The sequence below is a fragment of the Staurois parvus genome, unplaced genomic scaffold, assembly GCF_062004578.1.
Source record: "Staurois parvus isolate SC_StPar_1 unplaced genomic scaffold, SC_StPar_1.0 ptg000634l, whole genome shotgun sequence".
Taxonomy (NCBI): Eukaryota; Metazoa; Chordata; class Amphibia; order Anura; family Ranidae; genus Staurois; species Staurois parvus.
The window spans coordinates 396,869-417,507 of NW_028318430.1; the positions used below are offsets into that span (position 1 = coordinate 396,869).

At 42.7% G+C, this 20,639-nt stretch overlaps 1 protein-coding gene across 1 annotated transcript in view; it reads left to right on the forward strand.

Moving 5' to 3' along the window:
* Nucleotides 1–20,639, forward strand: part of TSGA10 (testis specific 10) — a 98,045-nt gene that overhangs the window by 48,589 nt on the left and 28,817 nt on the right. Inside the window, exons 14-16 of the mRNA XM_089693443.1 lie at nt 4,748–4,858; nt 9,151–9,336; nt 16,951–17,160. Of these exons, the coding sequence (XP_089549569.1) occupies nt 4,748–4,858; nt 9,151–9,336; nt 16,951–17,160 (507 nt within the window). The remainder of the gene's footprint in view (nt 1–4,747; nt 4,859–9,150; nt 9,337–16,950; nt 17,161–20,639) is intronic.

A 20,639-nucleotide genomic window follows, 5' to 3' on the forward strand; every position in this document is an offset into this window, starting at 1 on the left:
AATTATTATACACATAATTGTTGTCTCAAATAAATTTGACATCATAGGTCTATTATGTTGTTGTGCTAGAACGATAGTACTCTGATCTAATAGTTAAAGCTTAAAAATTAGCTTACAGGGTGAAAAAACTATGTATTCAAGGGTTTCTCTGTTTTACTCAGATTTATTGGTTCCCTTTGAACATTTTAACAGTTGAAAGATTTGTTTACCTTTTCCTTGTTTATGTTTCTCCTGCTTAGTGCAGACTGATTAGCTTGAGTGTAGCCTAGCATGATTTACTGTAAGCAAGCATTTCATTAGAAATTTTCATTTTAAGAACGGTCATTCAGTTTCTTAATCATTAGTGTGGTCAAGTCAACTTTTGTTTTTTAATGTAGTTTTTTGCATGGGAATGTCCATTCTCTCAAACGACAATTTAACAATCTAAACTAGCCTTTTTTTTCTCTTCAATTGTTTCTTCAATAAAGATTTGTCTCCTCTTTGCTGCTTGAGCTGGTTTCTACAATGGCAGCTATGGGGATTGGTCATTCCTCAGCCTAATTTTGGAATGCTGTTCCCAGATCCCCCTGGACTTAGCATTCAGGGCTAGGCTTGAAGTGACCTTTGAGCAATGTGTTTTACAATGGTGGCTTTCCAAACCCTGGATTGTTTTCCATTTTGCCGTTGGCTGTACCACAATGCTTTCCCCATCACACTCTGTTAGTAAGCCGATCGGGCTGAGCACCAAGAGTTACCTTTTTTTTTTGTAGCGCTCAGCATCTTTGAAATTTCCACTTTTAACTCTGAGGGTGGAGTGTCATGTGCTCCCTGTATTTTTTCCCACTGTTCAGTAATAAGGAAGTCTTTGGCCCCTGCTGCTTCTGATTTTGCAAAGAGGCACATGGAATGCAGATCTTAGGTCTATTCCTACTAGCTGTCTACACTGACGTTATTCACCTCTGTCCATCTGACCCTCACCAGTTATCTGGATTTTGTGAGTACTTGAGGTTTTGCTTCATACTGTGAGCTTAGTTACATTGCCACAAAGCAGTCACAAAATGTCTCTATCTAGAAACAGAGGGTACAGTCCTGTTGTAATGGGTGACCCCCAGCTCTTACTCCCCTTATGAGTCCAGGGATGGTTACTCTGTACCCTGTAAAGGCATTGATGTCTGTGATCTGGAATCTTGTTTCCCTATGGGTCTACACAGAGTCCTTCTTAGCTCTGCCAGATGAGCCCCAGTCCCCTGTCTTATTGCCAGATGACTCTACTGTTTCTGATTTCTGATATCCCTGCAGTCTTAGAAAAGGCCAGTCCACTTGTAGCAGTCACCATCTATGACTCAGATTGTTATTGGTTAGTTGTTTGGTTTAGATTTTTTTCCAAATACTGATGCATGCTTATGCAGGGAAGAGCTGAGAACCTTTGGTCTGGGGTGGGGGGGCAAACACAACCAATTAGCCCTTTCGGAGAAGAGACAGATATTTGTGGGCTAAAAAAAGTATAGCATTCAAAGTATGCCATGATGCCAGACTGATTGGTGAGCATTCTGAATGATGGGTTTTTCTAAAGGACATAGCTTTTTGTGATAGGGCTTTTCACATCTTCCACCATTAAAAATTAACATAACATACATAACATACATGTAATACTTACCTGCTCTGTGCAATGGTTTTGTATAGAGCAGCCCCCGATCCTCCTCTTCTTGGGAACCTCTCCCTGCTGAGTGCTCCCATAGCAAACTGCTTGCTATGGAGCACTCGTGTGTGCTCACTCTCAAGCCTTGTTCGGTGTGTCCATTGAAACATAGAGTGCACCACGGCCCATCCTCACTACCTCCTCACTGGCTGTGATTGACAGCAGCAGGCGCCAATGGCTTCCTCTGCTATTTCTAAACCAATGATTAGGGAGAGAGCCTCTGCTTTCATGCACATTGCTTGATCAAGATCGGGCTCAGGTAAGGTAAGAGGTGGCTGGGGGAGGGTGAGCTGCATGCAGATGGTTTTTTACCTTATGGCAGAGAATACATTCAGAACCACGTTAACCTCCTTAGTGGCTCTTGGTATTTAGCCACATTACATCTTAGGGCTGCCAAGGAGATTGGTACAGGAAGACTTGTCTCAGTCAGACACTATGATTGAAGGTCTGAATGGGATGTACAGTATCTCACAGAAGTGAGTACACCCCTCACATTTTTGTAAATATTTTATTATATCTTTTCATGTGACAACACTGAAGAAATGACACTTTTCTAGAATGTAAAGTAGTGAGTGTACAGCTTGTATAACAGTGTAAATTTGCTGTCCCCTCAAAATAACTCAATACACAGTCATTAATGTCTAAACCACTGGCAACAAAAGTAAGTACACCCCTAAGTGACAATGTCCAAATTGGGCCCAGTTAGCCATTTTCCCTCCCCGGTGTCCTATAACTCATTAGTGTTACAAGGTCTCAGGAGTGAATGGGGAGCAGGTGTGTTAAATTTTGTGTTATCGCTCTCACTTTCTCATACTGGTCACTGGAAGTTCAACATGGCACCTCATGGCAAAGAAATCTCTGAGGATCTGAAAAAACGAATTGTTGCTCTACATAAAGATGGCCTAGGTTATAAGGAGATTGCCAAGACCCTGAAACTGAGCTGCAGCACGGTGGCCAAGACCATACAGCGGTTTAACAGGACAGGTTCCACTCAGAACAGGCCTCGCCATGGTCGACCAAAGACGTTGAGTGCACTTGCTCAGCGTCATATCCAGAGGTTGTCTTTGGTAAATAGATGTATGAGTGCTGCCAGCATTGCTGCAGAGGTTGAAGTGGTGGGGGGTCAGCCTGTCAGTGCTCAGACCATACGCCGCACACTGCATCAAATTGGTCTGGATGACTGTCGCCCCAGAAGGAAGCCTCTTCTAAAGATGATGCACAAGAAAGCCCACAAACAGTTTGCTGAAGACAAGCAGACTAAGGACATGGATTACTGGAACCATGTCCTGTGGTCTGATGAGACCAAGATAAACTTATTTGGTTCAGATGGTGTCAAGCGTGTGTGGCAGCAACCAGGTGAGGAGTACAAAGACAAGTGTGTCTTGACTACAGTCAAGCATGGTGGTAGGAGTTTCATGGTCTGGGGCTGCATGAGTGCTGCCAGCACTGGGGAGCTACAGTTCATTGAGGGAACCATGAATGCCAACATGTACTGTGACATTCTGAAGCAGAGCATGATCCCCTCCCTTCAGAGACTGGGCCGCAGGGCAGTATTCCAACATGATAACAACCCCAAACACACCTCCAAGATGACCACTGCCTTTCTAAAGAAGCTGAGGGTAAAGGTGATGGACTGGCCAAGCATGTCTCTAGACCTAAACAACAGTGAGCATCTGTGGGGTATCCACAAACAGAAGGTGGAGGAGCGCAAGGTCTCTAACATCCATCAGCACTAAGCTACTTATTCACTTCCTTGTCATATCACGCCTCGACTATTGTAACTCCCTCCTCATTGGCCTACCTCATCGCAGGCTATCCCCACTCCAGTCTATCATGAACGCTGCTGCCAGACTCATCCACCTTACTAACCGTTCTGTATCTGCCACCCCTGTCTTCCAATCCCTCCACTGGCACCCAGTTGCCCAACGGATAAAATTCAAAACACTAACAATGATATATAAAGCCATCCACAACACTGCCCCAATTTACATAACCGATCTTATCTCTAAATATCACCTAAACCGTACTCTACGCTCCTCGCAAGACCTCCTACCCTCTAGCTCCCTTATCTCCTCCTCCCATGCTCGCCTCCAAGACTTTTCCAGGGCGTCACCCATCCTCTGGAACTCCTTAACCCAATCTATCAGACTATCACCTACTCTACTTACTTTTAGGCGATCACTGAAAACCTATCTCTTCAGGGAAGCCTATTCCGCCCTCTGCTAATACTGAAATCCTCTACTCCTCCAACCACTCCATCCCCCACAGTTATTACCTAATGTACCATTCACCCATCCCTCCTAGATTGTAAGCTCCAAGGAGCAGGGCGCTCAAATCTCTCTTGTATTGAACTGTATTGTCTCCCACTATAATGTAAATCGCTGAGCAAACCATTGGCGCTATATAAATCCTGTATAATAATAATAATAATCAGCTTCGTGATATCGTTATGGAGGAGTGGAAGAGGACTCCAGTGGCAACCTATGAAGCTCTGGTGAACTCCATGCCCAAGAGGGTTAAGGCAGTGCTGGAAAATAATGGTGGCCACACAAAATCTTGACACTTTGGATGCCCAGTTTGGACATTTTCACTTAGGGGTGTACTCACTTTTGTTGCCAGCCCATTAATGGCTGTGTGTTGAGTTATTTTGAGGGGACAGCAAATTTACACTGTTATACAAGCTGTACACTCACTACTTTACATTGTAGCAAAGTGTCATTTCTTCAGTGTCGTCACATGAAAAGATATAATAAAATATTTACAAAAATGTGAGGGGTGTACTCACTTCTGTGAGATACTGTAGGTAGCTATATTTTGCTCACCATGTGTCAATTACTGTTGGTGTCACTCTGATCAGTGGTATGTCCACTCAGGTCCATCATCCAATATAGCTATCTTAAGAAAAGTTTAATTGAATTTCTGAGCTGTATGTAACCTCATATAACTTTGAGAATATTTATGGGATTTTCAACAATGGAGCTGAACCTACTGATTGAGTAAACGCATTTTCAGTTAACACCACAGTGACAGATATACTGCAACTGCATTACATTGTTTCATGTTTTATAGACATTAACCCATAAACTGAAAGACTGTCAAAATGAACTTCATGATGTGAGATTAAAACTGCAGGGAGCTAGGACAGATATTGCTCGACTTGACAGTTCAATGAATTCCAAAGTAAGTGTATTACTTTTAATTTATTCTGTGGGGTATATTAATTATGTTATCTTGTTAAGCACTGTTAAGCACTTTGCTATTGGGTAATTGCAGTTGGAAGTCAGAAGGCTATTAAACAGATGAGTTTCTCAATTTCTAGGTATTTATTTATTGATTTCCGTATCTGAGAACAAGAGCATTGTAAAAATTATTATTTTAAAGCTGGCCATACATTGATTAAAGTTCAGCCGGTTCAGATAGGTCCAGCCGAATTTTGATCCATGTATGGGTAGGCTGATTGTACCATCAATCATTCAACTTGGGTAAAAGCAGTCTGTCAGATTTTTGCACATGCGATTTCTGCCAATGGCTATAGCCGCTAGCAGTAATCGTGTTCTACTGGCCAGAAAGGCTGCCTTTGCCCCGGTGCCAACAGAACATAATAGCTCTGCGGGAGGCATTCCCCCATCAACGCTGAATGTGTTGATGGGGGAATTCAGCAATTATCTTTCAAATTAAAAACAAATCATCTATGACATGTTTTAAAAAAGTATTGGGCATATTTACAGTATTGTGTGTGCTCTGGTACATTTGTTAACAGGTTATGATGTGTGTAATCTTGCCCACGCCCTATCCCTTTTTGTATGCATGTTGTGTTGTTTTACAGTTTATTGTCAATGGCACCCAAACACGCATACAGAAGGTTAACAAATGCATCTGCTCTCCACCACTCTGCAACATATGTAATAAAGAATGCATGCATGGCTTTGTGGTGTCTTGTAAAAAAATAAGACATCTGTGCTACTTGTCCTGTGGACACACATTGAGCACCCATTGAAAACAAATGGGCAATGCAGCATGCATTGACAAAGCTTTTTGGTTTATTTGCAAAAATAAAAAATAAAAACACATATTTATGCTCAACAGTATTTTTATGATGCTTTTTTGAAGTATGAAGTATTTTTAAGTTAGGACTATATATATGTTAATATATATATATATATATATATATATATATATATATAGTGACATGGGGGATGATTAGCTCTAGTGATAGATGCTTTCCAAGTGAGTCCACGTTAGTCAGAAACTCTTTTATCAGGGCTTGGTAGCCCACTTTTATTAAAAGGCAAGAAACAAAAACACAAAAGTCCAAAATAAGCTTTCCCACACAGGGGTTCTTCTCCAGTGGTAAATACCAATGACAAAATGCTAGCCTCCTGGCTACTCCTCCTTAGCACTGCTAGTCAGCAGTACCTCTGCTGGTATGGGTCTCCCAGATCACTGGCAACTCGTGGCACACAGCCTTGGACTTCTTTAATGCACACAGCCTCAGTCCTTTAGCGCACACAGCTTTGAGCCCTTTTAACGCACACAGCATCTCTCTCACACAGAGATTTTCAATGGCAGCCACTGCACTGCACTGCACTGCACTGCACTGCACTCCCCCCTGCAACTCTCAGCAGAACATCATTATAAGAGCTGTGAGCACCTGGGCCCACACCCTGCTGGTTGACAACAAACTCTGGACACTGGATTGGAGATTTGTTCCCCTCCAAGGCACTTTGAAATCTCCAAACTACAGAGCCCCATCCAGAAATATCAAAATCTGGGGAAACCTGCAGCAGCAGTTTTCTCCACTCAAAATCTACGCTCCGCAGTTCTGCACTCCGCACATGTGCAGACCCTGTGTCCATTACCTGACCACTTCTACCTATTTTTATCCTGTGACAGGGCCCTGCACTGTTACAATATCTATATATATATATATATATATATATATATAGTACAGTGCCTTGAAAAAGAATTCATACAACTTGAAATTTTTCACATTTTGTCATGTTACAACCAAAAACGCAAATGTATTTTATTGGAATTTTATGTGATAGACCAACACAAAGTGGCACAGAATTGTAAAGTGGAAGGAAAATGATAAATGGTTTTCACACTTTTTACAAATAAACATCTGAAAAGTGTGCATTTGTATTTAGCCCCCCTCAGTCAATACTTTGTAGAACCACCTTTCAATGCAATTCCAGCTGCAAGTCTTTTTGGGGATGTCTCTACCACCTTTGCACATCTACTGTAGAGAGTAACATTTTTACCTATTCTTTGCAAAATAGCTCAAACTCAAATCCCAATAAAATACATTTACGTTTTTTGGTTGTAACATGACAAAATGTGGAATATTTCAATGGGTATGAATAATTTTTCAAGGCACTGTATATGTTGCCTATTTTAGAAAATTGATTAGTTGTGAATATATAGAAGCTCATTACACCCTGCTACTATGATGGCTCATTCACACCATGGTGCAGAGATATCCATTTTTCTGCACGCGTTCTGCAAGGGCACAACAAAATCAATTGTTCGCTATTTTCTTTGTTCACACCACAACACTAGTATCACATGCAGATTTCTGATTTTCTGCGCAGGAATCTGCAAAGTGTATAAAACTCATTGAGGCACATATGAAAACTGATGTAAACTGATGTCTCTGCAAGTGAAATCTGCATGTCAGTTTCCATCAGTTTTTCTGCACATATGTTGTGAACGAGGCTGGAATGTTCCTGTCAGATTAATGTAGAACTTAAAGTGTTACTAAACCCACAACAGTAAAATCAGTCTGTATATGCAGTAAAGCATACTTGTTATACTCACTGTGGAACCTAAGGGGTTAATCCTCTGCATCGTGTAAAAAGGCTGTTTGCTCCTTTCTTTTCTTATCCTCCCCTTCTTCCAGTGCCCCTCTCTTATCTCCTCATAAGACATAACGTGTGGAGACACTCTGCACATGTTCAGTTTGGTGTGTATTGCCAGAGAGGTTTTTTTTTCTTGGGAGAGTGCATGTGATCAGCACAGGGCCAATCAGCACTGTTCAGACAGAGGTCAGGGGTTCTGCATCCTCCTAAAGCAGAATGAAAACTCCTCCTACAATCTTTAACCAGTGCTCTTCTGAACACTGATAGAAGTCACAAGACTGCTCTGATGATGAGAAAAGGTATTTAGCAATTTATAGTTACTAAAATAATTGCATTTTCATTTTCTGTGTACTGTGGGAGACCAGATATAATGAATGCAGGATCCTGGGATTAGTAATACTTTAAAATCCAAACAGTTCAATGAAGGAGCCAACAATCATTCCAAAATGTGCCAGATGGAATTTGCTTGCTTACTGTTTTGAATTGGCAACAACTGACCTTGATAATTCAGTGATTTCAGCCTTAGGCCACTTAGACACTGGTGCGCTTTAAAAATTATATGCATTTTTAAAAACTCAAATTGCGTTTTTAAATGCATTGACTTGAAATTTAACGCACTGCATATGTGGTTTACATGTGTTTTTGCATGCATTTCATGGCTGGTCACTGGCTGTTACTGTGACCACTGTTCTTAACAATCCATGAATAGCTGGTTGTTAAGAAGCTCACACCTGCCGGCGTCCTTAAAAACTGGTGAATAACTGGTTGTTATGGAGCCGGCATCTGCCAGTGTCCTTAACAACCAGCTAGAGGGGCATGTCTGGAACATGGACAGATCAGCTCCTAACCAAGATGGCGCTGACCTGTTTTGCTTCCACAAGAGTGATGTGCTTGGCAGGTGCACCTTCCTCAGAGTGGCAGGGTCTTAAACTGCAAGACCCCTGACCTATGCTGCCTTCATACTAGGACTTAGAGACCTCTCAATCTGACACACATCAACAACCAGCTATTCACTGGTGGTTAAGGACACCAGTGAGTGCCGACTGCTTATCAACCAGCTTTTCACAGGTTGTTAAGGATGCCGGAGGGTCCTGGCTCCTTTGCAACCAGCTTCTTTTTAAAAGAAAATAGTCATGACCCAAAAAATTCACCATCAGTGAATCTTTTTTTCTTTGTTGTATTTCCATTTACTTAAAATGGAATGTGCATCTTTGGTGCGCTTTTGAAAAGCTCACTAAAGATGCAGCATGCAGGACTTTTCAAAGCACAACAGAAACACAGCACAGCATTGTGAAAAGTTACATAGTATTTAAATGGGAATAATTTTGATGCACTTTTGTTTCGGCGGAAAGGTGCATTCTAGACCAATCAAAAGCGTACCAGTGTGAAAGGGCCTTAAAGGCTCAAGTTTATGCTGATCTAAAAACTGCCATTCACATGAACACATGGATTTTGCTTTAGAAATTCTGCTATTAACCATAAAACCCTTATAATACTGATTCTACTGGGAATGTTTTATGTATATGTGCTCTACCTATAGAAGGCTGGACAGTAAAACAGTTGCTCTTCAACTATAAACCATATCTTTTTCAAACTGATTTATCTGTGCAGGAGAAAGAAAGTAGAGACCTTCTTGAAAACTACCGAAAATGTTCATCACAAGCAGAGATTTGGGAGAATAAGTTTCACCAGCTTGAAAAAGAATTTAATTCTGTCAAACTGGACCTTCTTGATGCAGAATCTGAGCGACGGAGGTTTAAAGAGAGAGTGGATTCCTTAGACGTGGAAGTTGAACAGGTAAGATGCATATATTAGAGCATTTAGTATTTTTTATTATCCACAAAGTAACTTGTTAAATGTTTTCTTTATTTGCCTCATGAAGGTGGAGGTTTAGTTCTTATGCATTCCTTACAACTTGCCCGCTTGTTAAAGCTTGACCACATGACCTCCGGAAGATTTACCCCCTTTCATTACCAGGCCATTTTTTGTGATACTGTGTTATTTTAACTGACAATTGCGCGGTCATGCAATGTTGTACATAAATTAAATTTATATCATTTTTTCCCACAAATAGAGCTTTCTGTTTGTGGTATTTGATCATCTCTGCATTTTTTATTTTTTGAGCCATAAATGAAAAAACACTGACATTTAAAAAAAAAAACTTTTTACTCTTTTTTACATATCCAATAAAATTTTTTAACAAATCTAATTTCTTCATAAATGTAGGCCAAAATGTATTCTGCTGCTTATTTTTGGTAAAAAAAAAAATCCCAATAAGTGTATATTGATTGGTTTACGCAAAAATGTTTGCAATAATTGAATGAAGTGGGGATCGTAACATCACCACCCTGCCTCTCCACCTCATCAGAGAAGTAAGGAGTAAATACATGCTTTACATCTCGTTCCAGTAGGCTCCCTCCAGCACTGTGACCTGTGCCCCACAGCCTGCTCCATAAGGGGAAATGGCATGATTCCTGAATCCTGCCTTTCTATCCCTTAATGCCCCTGGAGGAGGTGCAGCAAGGCCCTTGCTGCGACTGTTGGTGCATGAAGTCTTTCCCCTGCCTTTCACTGGCAAGGAATTGGTGTGCCCACTTTTAAGTTTGGTGTTTGAGGGGGCTGCCTTTCACAGCAATTCGGGCTATGGGCCCTTCTGCTCCTGCTCCAGTCCCCTCTACAGTGGCAGCGTAGCAGCGCATGCAAGTGCCATGTTCTCTGAGCATGAACGGACCTTGTTGTCTTCCTGCTGACTCTTCGATACTTCAGTTCTATGATATTCTGGATGGAATCTGGGCTCCCTGCTGCCTTACAAGTGACTTGGTCACAGACCGTATTAACCCTTCCTGCTCCAGCAACGAGTTTGTGAGTACCCTTGTTAGCTGTCTCTCATTCTGTACTAGTATGGTGGATGACAAGCTCAAGGGCAGCGGTCCTGGGGGCTTTTCTAGCTTCCCATCTGCTAACAGTATGGGGGATCTCGTAGTATCATCTTTATAGGACCTGATTCCAATAACCCAGATTACTGACCTCTGTCTGGGTTGCAGCACTCCTCTCAGTCTTCCTTTACTCCTTCAGGGGTTATCCCTTTCTCTGTATTGATTAGGGTAGAATTCTCAGATACTCAGTCCGAGTTTATGGGCAAAATTGCAGCTATGATAGCTGATTCAGTTTGCAGGGGCAGCAAGCGTGTTTCCATGTCCTCTTCTTTAGAATCTCTAAATTCTCTGAGGATACAGTTGCTTGTGCACATTCAGCTGAGAATGAGGAGTATTGTACATTATCCTTATTTGTTAATTTGGTACCTGGAATGGTTTCAAGGTTTGTATTCTAACACTGCTCTCAAAAGCAAACAGTAGCATCCATCCCATAATGGATCCTACGATTTTTGCTGCATCTGACAGTAGTTCTCCTTCCTGAGCCACCTGAGACACAAGACAGCATTCTGTCTGAATCCTTAGATAATATTGCCTAATAACTTTTTTCTGGTGAACCATAAACTCCTTTCTCCTCCCATGAACTTTCTATTTAAGCCATGCCTTTGCACTTCCTGTTTGCCAGATTATTGTGCTCTCTGCAGCCGATATCTTGCTCCTTTTAGTACCGGCAGTTGTCCTTATCTCCACTAACACTAGTTACTGACCTTTGGCTTGTCCACTTGATCCCAACCTGCAACCACTTGTTACCGACATTTGGAATGTTTACTGACTACTCTACTGCTTGATCCCTACCTGATAAATCTGCTACTGGACCCCAACTTGCTCACCTTCTAGTGGGGCTATCCTGAGGGCTGCAACCTTGTACTAACATGCAGCAAAACCCTTCTCCACCATCGAGCTCTGGTAAATACTGTTACTGCTTAGACTCTGCACCTTGGGTGAGCCTGCATCATCCATGAGGGTGACCTGCTTGTGTACTTATCCAGCTGGTTGGTGGGAGCCTTTCTAATGTTATAGCTACTGGTCTCAGAGCCTGACTTCTGACTGTGACAACCTTCCTCCGGGTGCAAAAGTTTTCATGGAAACTGCCTGATCTGTTATGGCTTCCTTCAATCGTGGAGACGTCTGTGGAGATCAAGGAATTCTACTTGCATGCCTCCTTTCTTCCCAGCACATCAATGCTACCTGCATTTTGCTGTGGGCAGGCAACAATACTAATGTTTTGCCCTTCCCTTTAGCCTGTCTTCTGCACCTTCACTTTTAGGGCATCCTCATTGTGGGATATCTGGATGACTGTCAGGGCTCCGGGTATGACCAGAAGTGTGTGGACTGACATAGGGAAATGCAGGCTTCAGGTATAGTGTAAATAAGACAATTTATTAAGACTAAACAACACAAACGCAGTGCAAGGTAAACATAACACAGTGCAAACAACCGAAACTCCAACAGATAACCATATATACAAATCAAACTTAGTCGGGCAGGCCGGGTCGGTAGCAAACGGGCAAACAGGGTACCAGGAGCGAGCGGAAGAGTGGTCAGGAATATCCAAGGTCAGGACAGGAGGAGTTCGTTCAGAGTCAGGATCAAAGCAGAGTCAGGATCAGGCAGGAAGCAGACAGGATGCAGGTACAGGGGCTCATGGGAAACATACACCAAGGCACTGACTGCAGGTCTGGCCATTCCTTAAATACACCTCCTGAAATCAGCCTCAGGTGATGGCTGATTGCAGGAGTGAGCTTCTGGTTGCTGAGAGCACCCGCTGGCCAGCCCTGGTACTGCAGCCCACACAGCAGATGAGTTACACCACTAATGGTGAGTCCATTCCTGACAGTACCCCCCCCCCAAGGAGCGGCCTCAGGACGTCCCAAACAGTCCTTTGTGGGCAAAATGTTCCACCGCCCGGGTCAGGTAACTGGCTGGATATCCTACTGCCGGAGTCAACCGGCTCGCTGGGTTTCCTGCTGGTAGACTTCTCCTTGTGTAGGAGAACCCAGCAAGGCAGATTACTGGACACAGGATCTCCCGGAGCAGGCTGGGAATCAGTTATTGGCCAGTTTAGCTGGACATCAGGGGCTGGCACATCAGGCTGGGCAGTGAGCGGAGGCACATCAGGTTGGGCAGCGAGCGGAGGCACATCAGGCTGGGCAGCGGACAGAGGCACATCAGCCTGGGCAGTGGACAGAGGCACATCAGGCTGGGCAGCGGACAAAGGCACATAAGGCTGGGCAGCGGACAGAGGCACATCAGGCTGGGCAGCGGACGGAGGCACATCAGGCTGGGCAGCGGACAGAGGCTCATCAAGCCGGATAGGATCATCAGGCTGGATCGGGTCATCAGGCTGGATCAGGTCATCAGGCCGGATCAAGCCATCAGGCCGGATCGGGCCATCAGGCCGGATCGGGTCATCAGGCTGGATAGGGTCATCAGGCTGGATCACGAACACCGGGTCATCAAGCTCGACAGCGGGCACCGAGTCATCTGATAGAACAGCGGGCACCGAGTCACCAGGCTGGACCACGGGCACCGAGGCACCAGGCCGGACCATGGGCACCAAGGCACCAGGCCGGACCACAGGCACCGGGGCACCAGGCCAGACCATGGGCACCGGGGCACCAGGCCGGGTCGGTAGCAAACGGGCAAACAGAGTACCAGGAGCAAGCGGAAGAGTGGTCAGGAATAGCCGAGGTCAGGACAGGTGGAGTTCGTTCAGAGTCAGGATCAGAGCAGAGTCAGGATCAGGCAGGAAGCAGACAGGATGCAGGTACAGGTGCTCATGGGAAACATACACCAAGGCACTGACTGCAGGTCTGGCCATTCCTTAAATACACCCTCAGGTGAGGCTGATTGCAGGAGTGAGCTTCTGGTTGCTGAGAGCACCCGCTGGCCAGCCCTGGTACTGCAGCCCACACGGCAGATGAGTCCCACCACTAATGATGAGTCCATTCCTGACAATGACCTTCTTCTTAGGGCATAGTCAGCTCAGGCTCTACCAGCCACTGTCCAAAAAACTGTGCAGAGCCTACAGAGATTTTAGTGGATCCTAAATCCCAATAAATCAGTGCTGTATATTTCTCATCCCTTGGAGTATGTGGGCCTAATCTTAGACACAGCCCTGTCCAAGGCCCTAGACAAACTCTTCTCTCTCTGATCCCAAGTTTAGGCTCTCCAGGAGCCATCAGACTCTCCATGTTTGGTATTCTCTTTCAACGCAGTTCCATATACCCAATTACAATCCAGACCATTGCAACTCTATATTCTGGCAGCGTAGGGCAAGAGAGAACAGTCTATGGATCATCCCATACTTCTGACCAACAGGACTGGGCATGGTCTGGCATGGTGGATAAGAAGTTTGGTGCTGGAATTAGGAAAATATGTACTCCTAATAGTTTGGAAGGTGCTCACAGTTGATACCAGCCTATCAAGCTGCATGGGAATCCTAGTTACCCTCTCAGCACAAGGCACATGGACACTGGATGAAGCTAGGCTCCCAACGAATATTCAGAATATTCAGAAACCCTTGGTGTTTTAGTTATCTGTTTAATGCTAGACCTCTTGTCTCCAAGGCCATTGGACCAGAATTCAGTTGAACAGTGCCACAGAAGTGGCTTACATCAACCATCAGCCAGGCACCAGAAGTCTCTTGGCTCAAAGAGAAGTGAATCTGATTCTGGCTTGGGTAGAACTTCACATTCAAGCCGTGACCACTGTGCACATCCCAGGTGAGGAAACTGGCAGGCAGGCCTTATCAGTTATTTACGTTTGGACTCCAGGGAGTGGTCTGTTCCCACTGAAGTGTTTCAAGTTTGAAGGTGGGGGATGACAGATGGGGACTTCCTGGCTTCCAGGTTCAACAGCAAACTCAACAGGATTGTTTCTAGATACAGGGATTCTCAAGCCTTCAAAGTGGATGCTCTGGTGACTCCTCAGGATCGAGATGGAGGGCGTTCTAGTGATTTTCATGGCACCAATCTGGCCAGGAAGGACTTGGTACTTGGACCTTAGCAGACTCTCTGTAGGTCCTTCCAGATATTTCAGATCTTCTTTCTGGCCGACTTTCCATCCTGCTCGTTCTCTTCAACAACTTGGCTGCTGAATCCCTGATCCTGAGGGAGAAGATCAAATTTGGTCATCCCTACACTCTTAAAAGCTAGGAAATAGATGTCATGCAAAGTCTCCAATCACACCTGGCAAGCATATTTCTCTTAGTGCAAGACAAGGAAATTTCATCCCTGGAAGTTCTGTGTGGGAATAATCCAGTCTTTTCTCCAGTCTGGTCTGTATAAGCATTTGGCTTTGAGCTCCATCATGGTTCAGATCTCAGCCTTGCTGTTTTTCAGGTACTGCTTGCCTTTCATGCCTTATTTTGATCAGGGCATTCATGTTGTTCCACCTGTATGTTCCTCAGTGACTCTGTAGGATCTAATTTTTACTGGCTTTTCAAAGACCACCCTTTAACCTATTAGGGATATTCCAGTGTCTAGCCTTACTCCCTAGGTTGCCTTTCTCATTGCCATCAAATCTGCAAGTCTCTAAGCTGCTGAGCATGTAAAAGACCATTTTTTTGTACTAAGCAGAGCCAAGGGTATTTTGAGGCTCCAGGCCTCTTTTCTTCTAAACAGGCTTTCTGCTTTTCCCCTTAACCAGGACATTTTTTCTGCAATCTCTGTCCTGCTCCTAAACATCTTAAGGATATTTCCCCCCATTGACTGGATGTCGTACATGCCTGGATGAGGTACTGTTTAAATTTTCCTCTCAGCTATTGCAGCTTCTGGCAGCCAGACTCCGGAAGGTCCATAGGGGACAGCCTACTCATTCCAGAATTGTTAGGTGGATTTGAGAGCTCATCATTTAAACTTACAGTATGACCTCAAAGACTAGGTATCCCTTTCTCTGTCAAAGTGCACTTCATTTGACCATTTAGTGCTTTGTGGGTTTTTCAGCATCAAGCACATGTTGACTTCCTGTAAAATCCTTTTCTTGGAGAATATTACATGACACAGGTCCCTTCCCGCTATTCTTATGATCCACTCCTATAATTGTTTGCTGCAAAAAATGAGGGTTGCCTGGAATGGGAGGGGTCATACGGGGCTGTTCTAACAGCTTTGTTTTGCCAGTGTTCTATCTCCTGAAGGCAGCAGCATAACCTCATGTACCTGAATCCTGTTTTTCTGTCAATTATTGAATATTTTGAAAATGACTGGTTTCTAGAAAATTTGCTGCCAAAAAAATCACCCTAAATTTCGTTGCACTTTAGTTGCAAATTTGCAGAGAAGGAAAGCATGGTGAGCTATCTACAGTGAAGAGCTGCTTGTTCTGTGATGGCCATACTCAGAAATAAAGTCAGATACAAACCCATGGTAAACCGGACAAACTTTCTGAGAAGGTACAGTATCAGATCAATTCTGCTCTGACACTGTAGAGTGTACAAGACACTATAGAGCATACAACAAGTTATTTTGTTATCTTGGAAAAGGGAAGTAGAAATTTGACATAATGTAACAATTTTCACATTTTGTACAACTTTTCAAAAGAGAGAACAAAAATAAGAAATATAGGATACCATACGATGGATTTATTAGAGACCAAGGATAGCAGTAGAGTGTAGTTTCAAAATAAAAGGGACACAACACTCTTCATAATAGGAGGCTAACTAAAGTCGATTCAAGGAGAGTCTTGAGTTACTTGGGACAAGGAAAGGATTTGGAGGTGGATGAACCCACCAATACTTCTTAGGGTAAATGAGAAAGGGGGGGAGAGAAAAGGGATATAGGTAGGACAGATAGAAAATAGATATTTCCAGTGGACACACCTCCCCCTACAGTGGTAGAATGTCTTGGCCAAACCCTCTGGAAAGAAACTTAGAGCTCCAGGGCTGCAAGATGCACAGGAGTTTATCCATTTTTTCAGTCTGTTTTGCTTTAAACTTTTTGTGGCGCAAGACTGAATTAATTCTTGACTTAGTTTCAGCCAGGGGGAGGGATTGTTTGATTAGCTGCTGTCAGAAGGTGGATACATTGTTTGAATTTCTTTTCAGGAAGACTTGGATGTTTAAGATTTAAGAGAGTGTGCTGAGCTAAGAAGGGAATCAAGAGGTCTAATAGAAATAATCTGAAACACTTCCTCTCAAAACTGCCATGCTTGCTGGGCAGGTCTACCATATGTGGAGAAGGTTTCCATTTGTCTGCACCCCCTAAAGTAGTGTGGTTGATACCCCACTTACAATCAGAAGTGCCTATCACAAATATGATATAAGTGCTAATACATGCTTTCAGAAGCAGATTTCACAATTTGCTTAACATCAAAGTCTTTTTGTGGAAAATATGTAGCTCAACGTACACAAAGGAGCTAGGATTACCACCAGAGTTCATGCAAAGTTCTTCTGTTGGGCAAATTAGATGGCATTTCTAAATATTTGCTTTGCCTGTGATATATATATATATATATTTATTTATATTTTGTTTTTCATCATCAGCATATTACCTCAGAGCAGTCCTACAAATCTCAGTTAAGCAACTTGACCAAATCAGCAGCAAGGATGGAGGAAGAGCTGCGTCAGGCCAAATCAGAAAAGGCTTCAGCTCTCAGTGACCTGGCCACTACTCGAGAGCTTTGTGTTAAATTAGATTCTGGAAAAGAGTTGATAAACCGTCAGCTTCAAGCCAAAATCCAAGATGTAGAGAAGGTATGTTACCGTGTAGAATATAAAGTAAAATACATGTGGGCAAGGCCCAGGTTCCTGTTAATGTCAATATGTTGAAAATATAAGCAATGGTTCTGTTGAAAGTAACCTCTGCTTCAATAGTTTGAGAAGTTGTAAACAATATTTGGTAGTTAAAGGGTTTGGTAAGAAAGGCAACACAGAAATATGGTTTTAATTAGAAACCGTGAACAAACAAGTATTGAATGTAGTTAAAAAAATAATACAAAGGCCATATTATCTCCCTAAATTAAAAATACATTGAATATATTCTCCCAGCATTAACACCTATCTATAGAAAGTTCTCAAACCTACAGAATTGTAGATATTTGACATTTTTATCATTGTATTATGCATCCTATTGCTCTTGACAGGCAACCACTGTAGACAAATGGAGGTAATAAAATGGCTTTTTTGTTGGTTTCTTCTATGGGGTTTTCAGACAGAAGGCCAGCTGTGTGTCTGGAAAAATATTGCTTTCCACTATGCCTTTTTAGTTAAAGTTGTCTCAGACCTTTTAGGTTACATTCCTGCATTTGTTGCTTAAAAATGCATTTCAAGTTGAAATCCCAACTATTATTTTCATGTTGCTGGTTCATATCTAAGCACCACTTAGCACAGTTTTAAAAAAATTATGCACATAACATTTCTGTGTTTAAAGGAGAAGTATGGCCAAAGCTATTTTGGCTATACTTCTCCTATGGATCACAGGAGTGCACTTTGTTCTGCACTCCCGTGACCCGTTTTCAGCGGATAGCGGGCTAAACCCACTAGTGGTTGACATCACTCAGCCGGACCAGGCTCTGGAAAGATCCTGATTTTAAAGTTGGGATCCACCCAGATGCCTGGACCAGCACCTGGCTCAACCTCTCAGCTAAGAGCCTGAGCCAGTTGTTTTCGCCCCCTGGCACTTAATGGAGCGCTGGAGGGGCAGAGCAGAGAGCTGGTGACTGGCAGACCTGCAGACTGTATACTAAGAACTGAGGGATCAGCAGTCTTTGATCACTCAATTCTCGGGGTAGAGCCGGTGAGGGACATCTGCAGCTGGGATTGGTGCTGCAGCCATCTAGGTGATTTTTTTTTTTTTTTTATATTCCCACTCTTCTCTTTTAAATAAACAATAAGCACATATGTAAGTGAATATGCTTTTCTACATGCTAATAGGTGTACATATTTTTAAGAGATTTTTCTTTATTACCTGGTTTATAAAAATTATGCAATATGTTAAGGACTTTATAAGTTGGATATTTGCACAATTCACGTAGTATTATGTGTATCAAGATTCTACAGTATATATGTTTGGATAAAATTGGAGTATATTATTACTTGGAATATCCTTCATTCAAAATGATTTTTTCACATATGGATTAATATAATTAAAGCGGTAGGTTGTGCTGCAATTTAAAAATGTTACTATTTTGAGATGTGGGAACACATATCGGTGCTAGCAGCAACCCAACAGTGAGTTTATTTACTGTTGAGTGTTTCCATTTTTTTTTGTTTAGAGTCCTCTTAGATCAGCAACCCCCTTTAATGACCAATCGTTGGTCTCTGAAGGGGGCCACTGACATAAGGGGACTCTGATCTAATGTGGGGGGGGTCTCTAAGATTGGGGTGTGCTAGTATAAGAGGACTCTGATCTAATGGGGATCTGTAATGGGGGATGCTGCTATAAGGTGACTATGATATAATAAGGGGTCTTTAAAGGGGGTGCTGCTATAAAGAAACTCTGATCTAATAGGGGGTCCCTTCCCTGTAACCCTAATACTAATCTCTCCTTAAATCCCAATTTATTTTTTGTTTAAATTACATACAGAATACATTACAGGTGTATCAAAACAAAAGTTGCGCAAAATGTTACAGTTTTTCTTTGAAAACCAGCTACCAAATGAAAGGGTAGGTTCACATTGTGCCGCTGAGGTGCATTGTATCAACACATGTATTTTTATGTACTTTTGTCACACCTTAACATGCGCTGCATTATGCAGCTCATTGAAAATGAAAGGGCTGGCACTGCACTTCAAAGTCCCTGTAAATGGACCTGCACTGCATGTTTTTATGTCGCTGCTTGGTGCGTTGTGCTGCCATGCATGTTTGGTGGCAAAATGTGTTGTGTGGTGCTATTTAGAATGAATGACTTTACATCGCACAAACTTAAGTAGCTTTAATATTGCGTTACATTAATCGCTAGTTCCTACCATATAGTAGTGTGAACTGAGCATTTGACATTATTTGTTTTATTTTTAATACACCTCAAATGTATTTTGCTGATTTAAACTGAAAGTTCAGTAATGCTTTGCAGTGGAATATAACATTTGCGAATAGAAAGGTTTTCTCATGGAAGAAGAGGCATACTGGGATTGATTTACTAAAGCTGAAGAGAAAATCTGTTGCAACTCAGAATAGAAACCAGTCAGATTCCAGTTGTTTTTTTTTGTCAAAGCTTAATTGAACAAGCTGAAGTTAGAAGCTGATTGGCTGCCATGCACAGCTGCACCAGATTTTGCACTCTCTAATTTTAAGTAAATCAACCCCACTATGTTTCTTTAATTAAAGATTAATATCTTCTTCCTCACAATTCCTTACACTGTACACTGAGCTGTGCAGCTCAGTATACAATACGAGCACATGCCAAGATGAATTAATTCCTGTGTACATGCGTGATAGTTATGTCAGCCCAGGCAGGCCAATCTAGGTGCCTGAGGATCAGGAAGCTGGCAAAAGGATGTTGGCACTGGCGAGGAACTGTGCAGAGGACGCATTCCTGGAGCGGAGGTGAGTATAGTTTTCTTTAAGTAAAACTATCATCCTGCTCGCACATTGAACTCTCCTACTCTACTGTGCTAGTATCCTATTTGCCCAAGACTAGGCTTCCTTTGCTGAGAGATACCAGTGCCAGGATCTGCTGCTTCATTTTAAAGTCTATATTTTAGAATATCTTATGGTGAGACAGATCAAACTGATAGCCCTTTCTCTTAAGTACTGCTAAGTACAGAAGGTATTTACATGTCGTAATTTCCAATACAAATGCAAAAACCAGGGAATTATTATTATTATACAGGATTTATATAGCACCAACAGTTTGCTCAGCGCTTTACAATATAACAGGAGACAATACAACAACAATACAGTTTAATACAAGAGGGATAGCAGGGCCCTGCTCCTTAGGGATGAATTGCTTACCTTAGGACTGGGTGGAGTTGTGCAAATAATTCCTTTATAGCAAACTGTGCATGCAGTCCTACTGGTGAGGAGTACAGCTGCAACATAAATATACAGTCATTTATTATTACAGTATTTGCATAGGCTGTTATAGAATATTTTGTAGACAATGGGCAGCTAAAGTGTACATGGCTGGCCTGAGGCAGGGCAGGGAAGTTTCCTCTAGAATGACAAGACATCTGCCCATATTTAGTCACACCAGGACCTGCCTCTGTATGCATGTAATTTGCTGCAGGGATTCA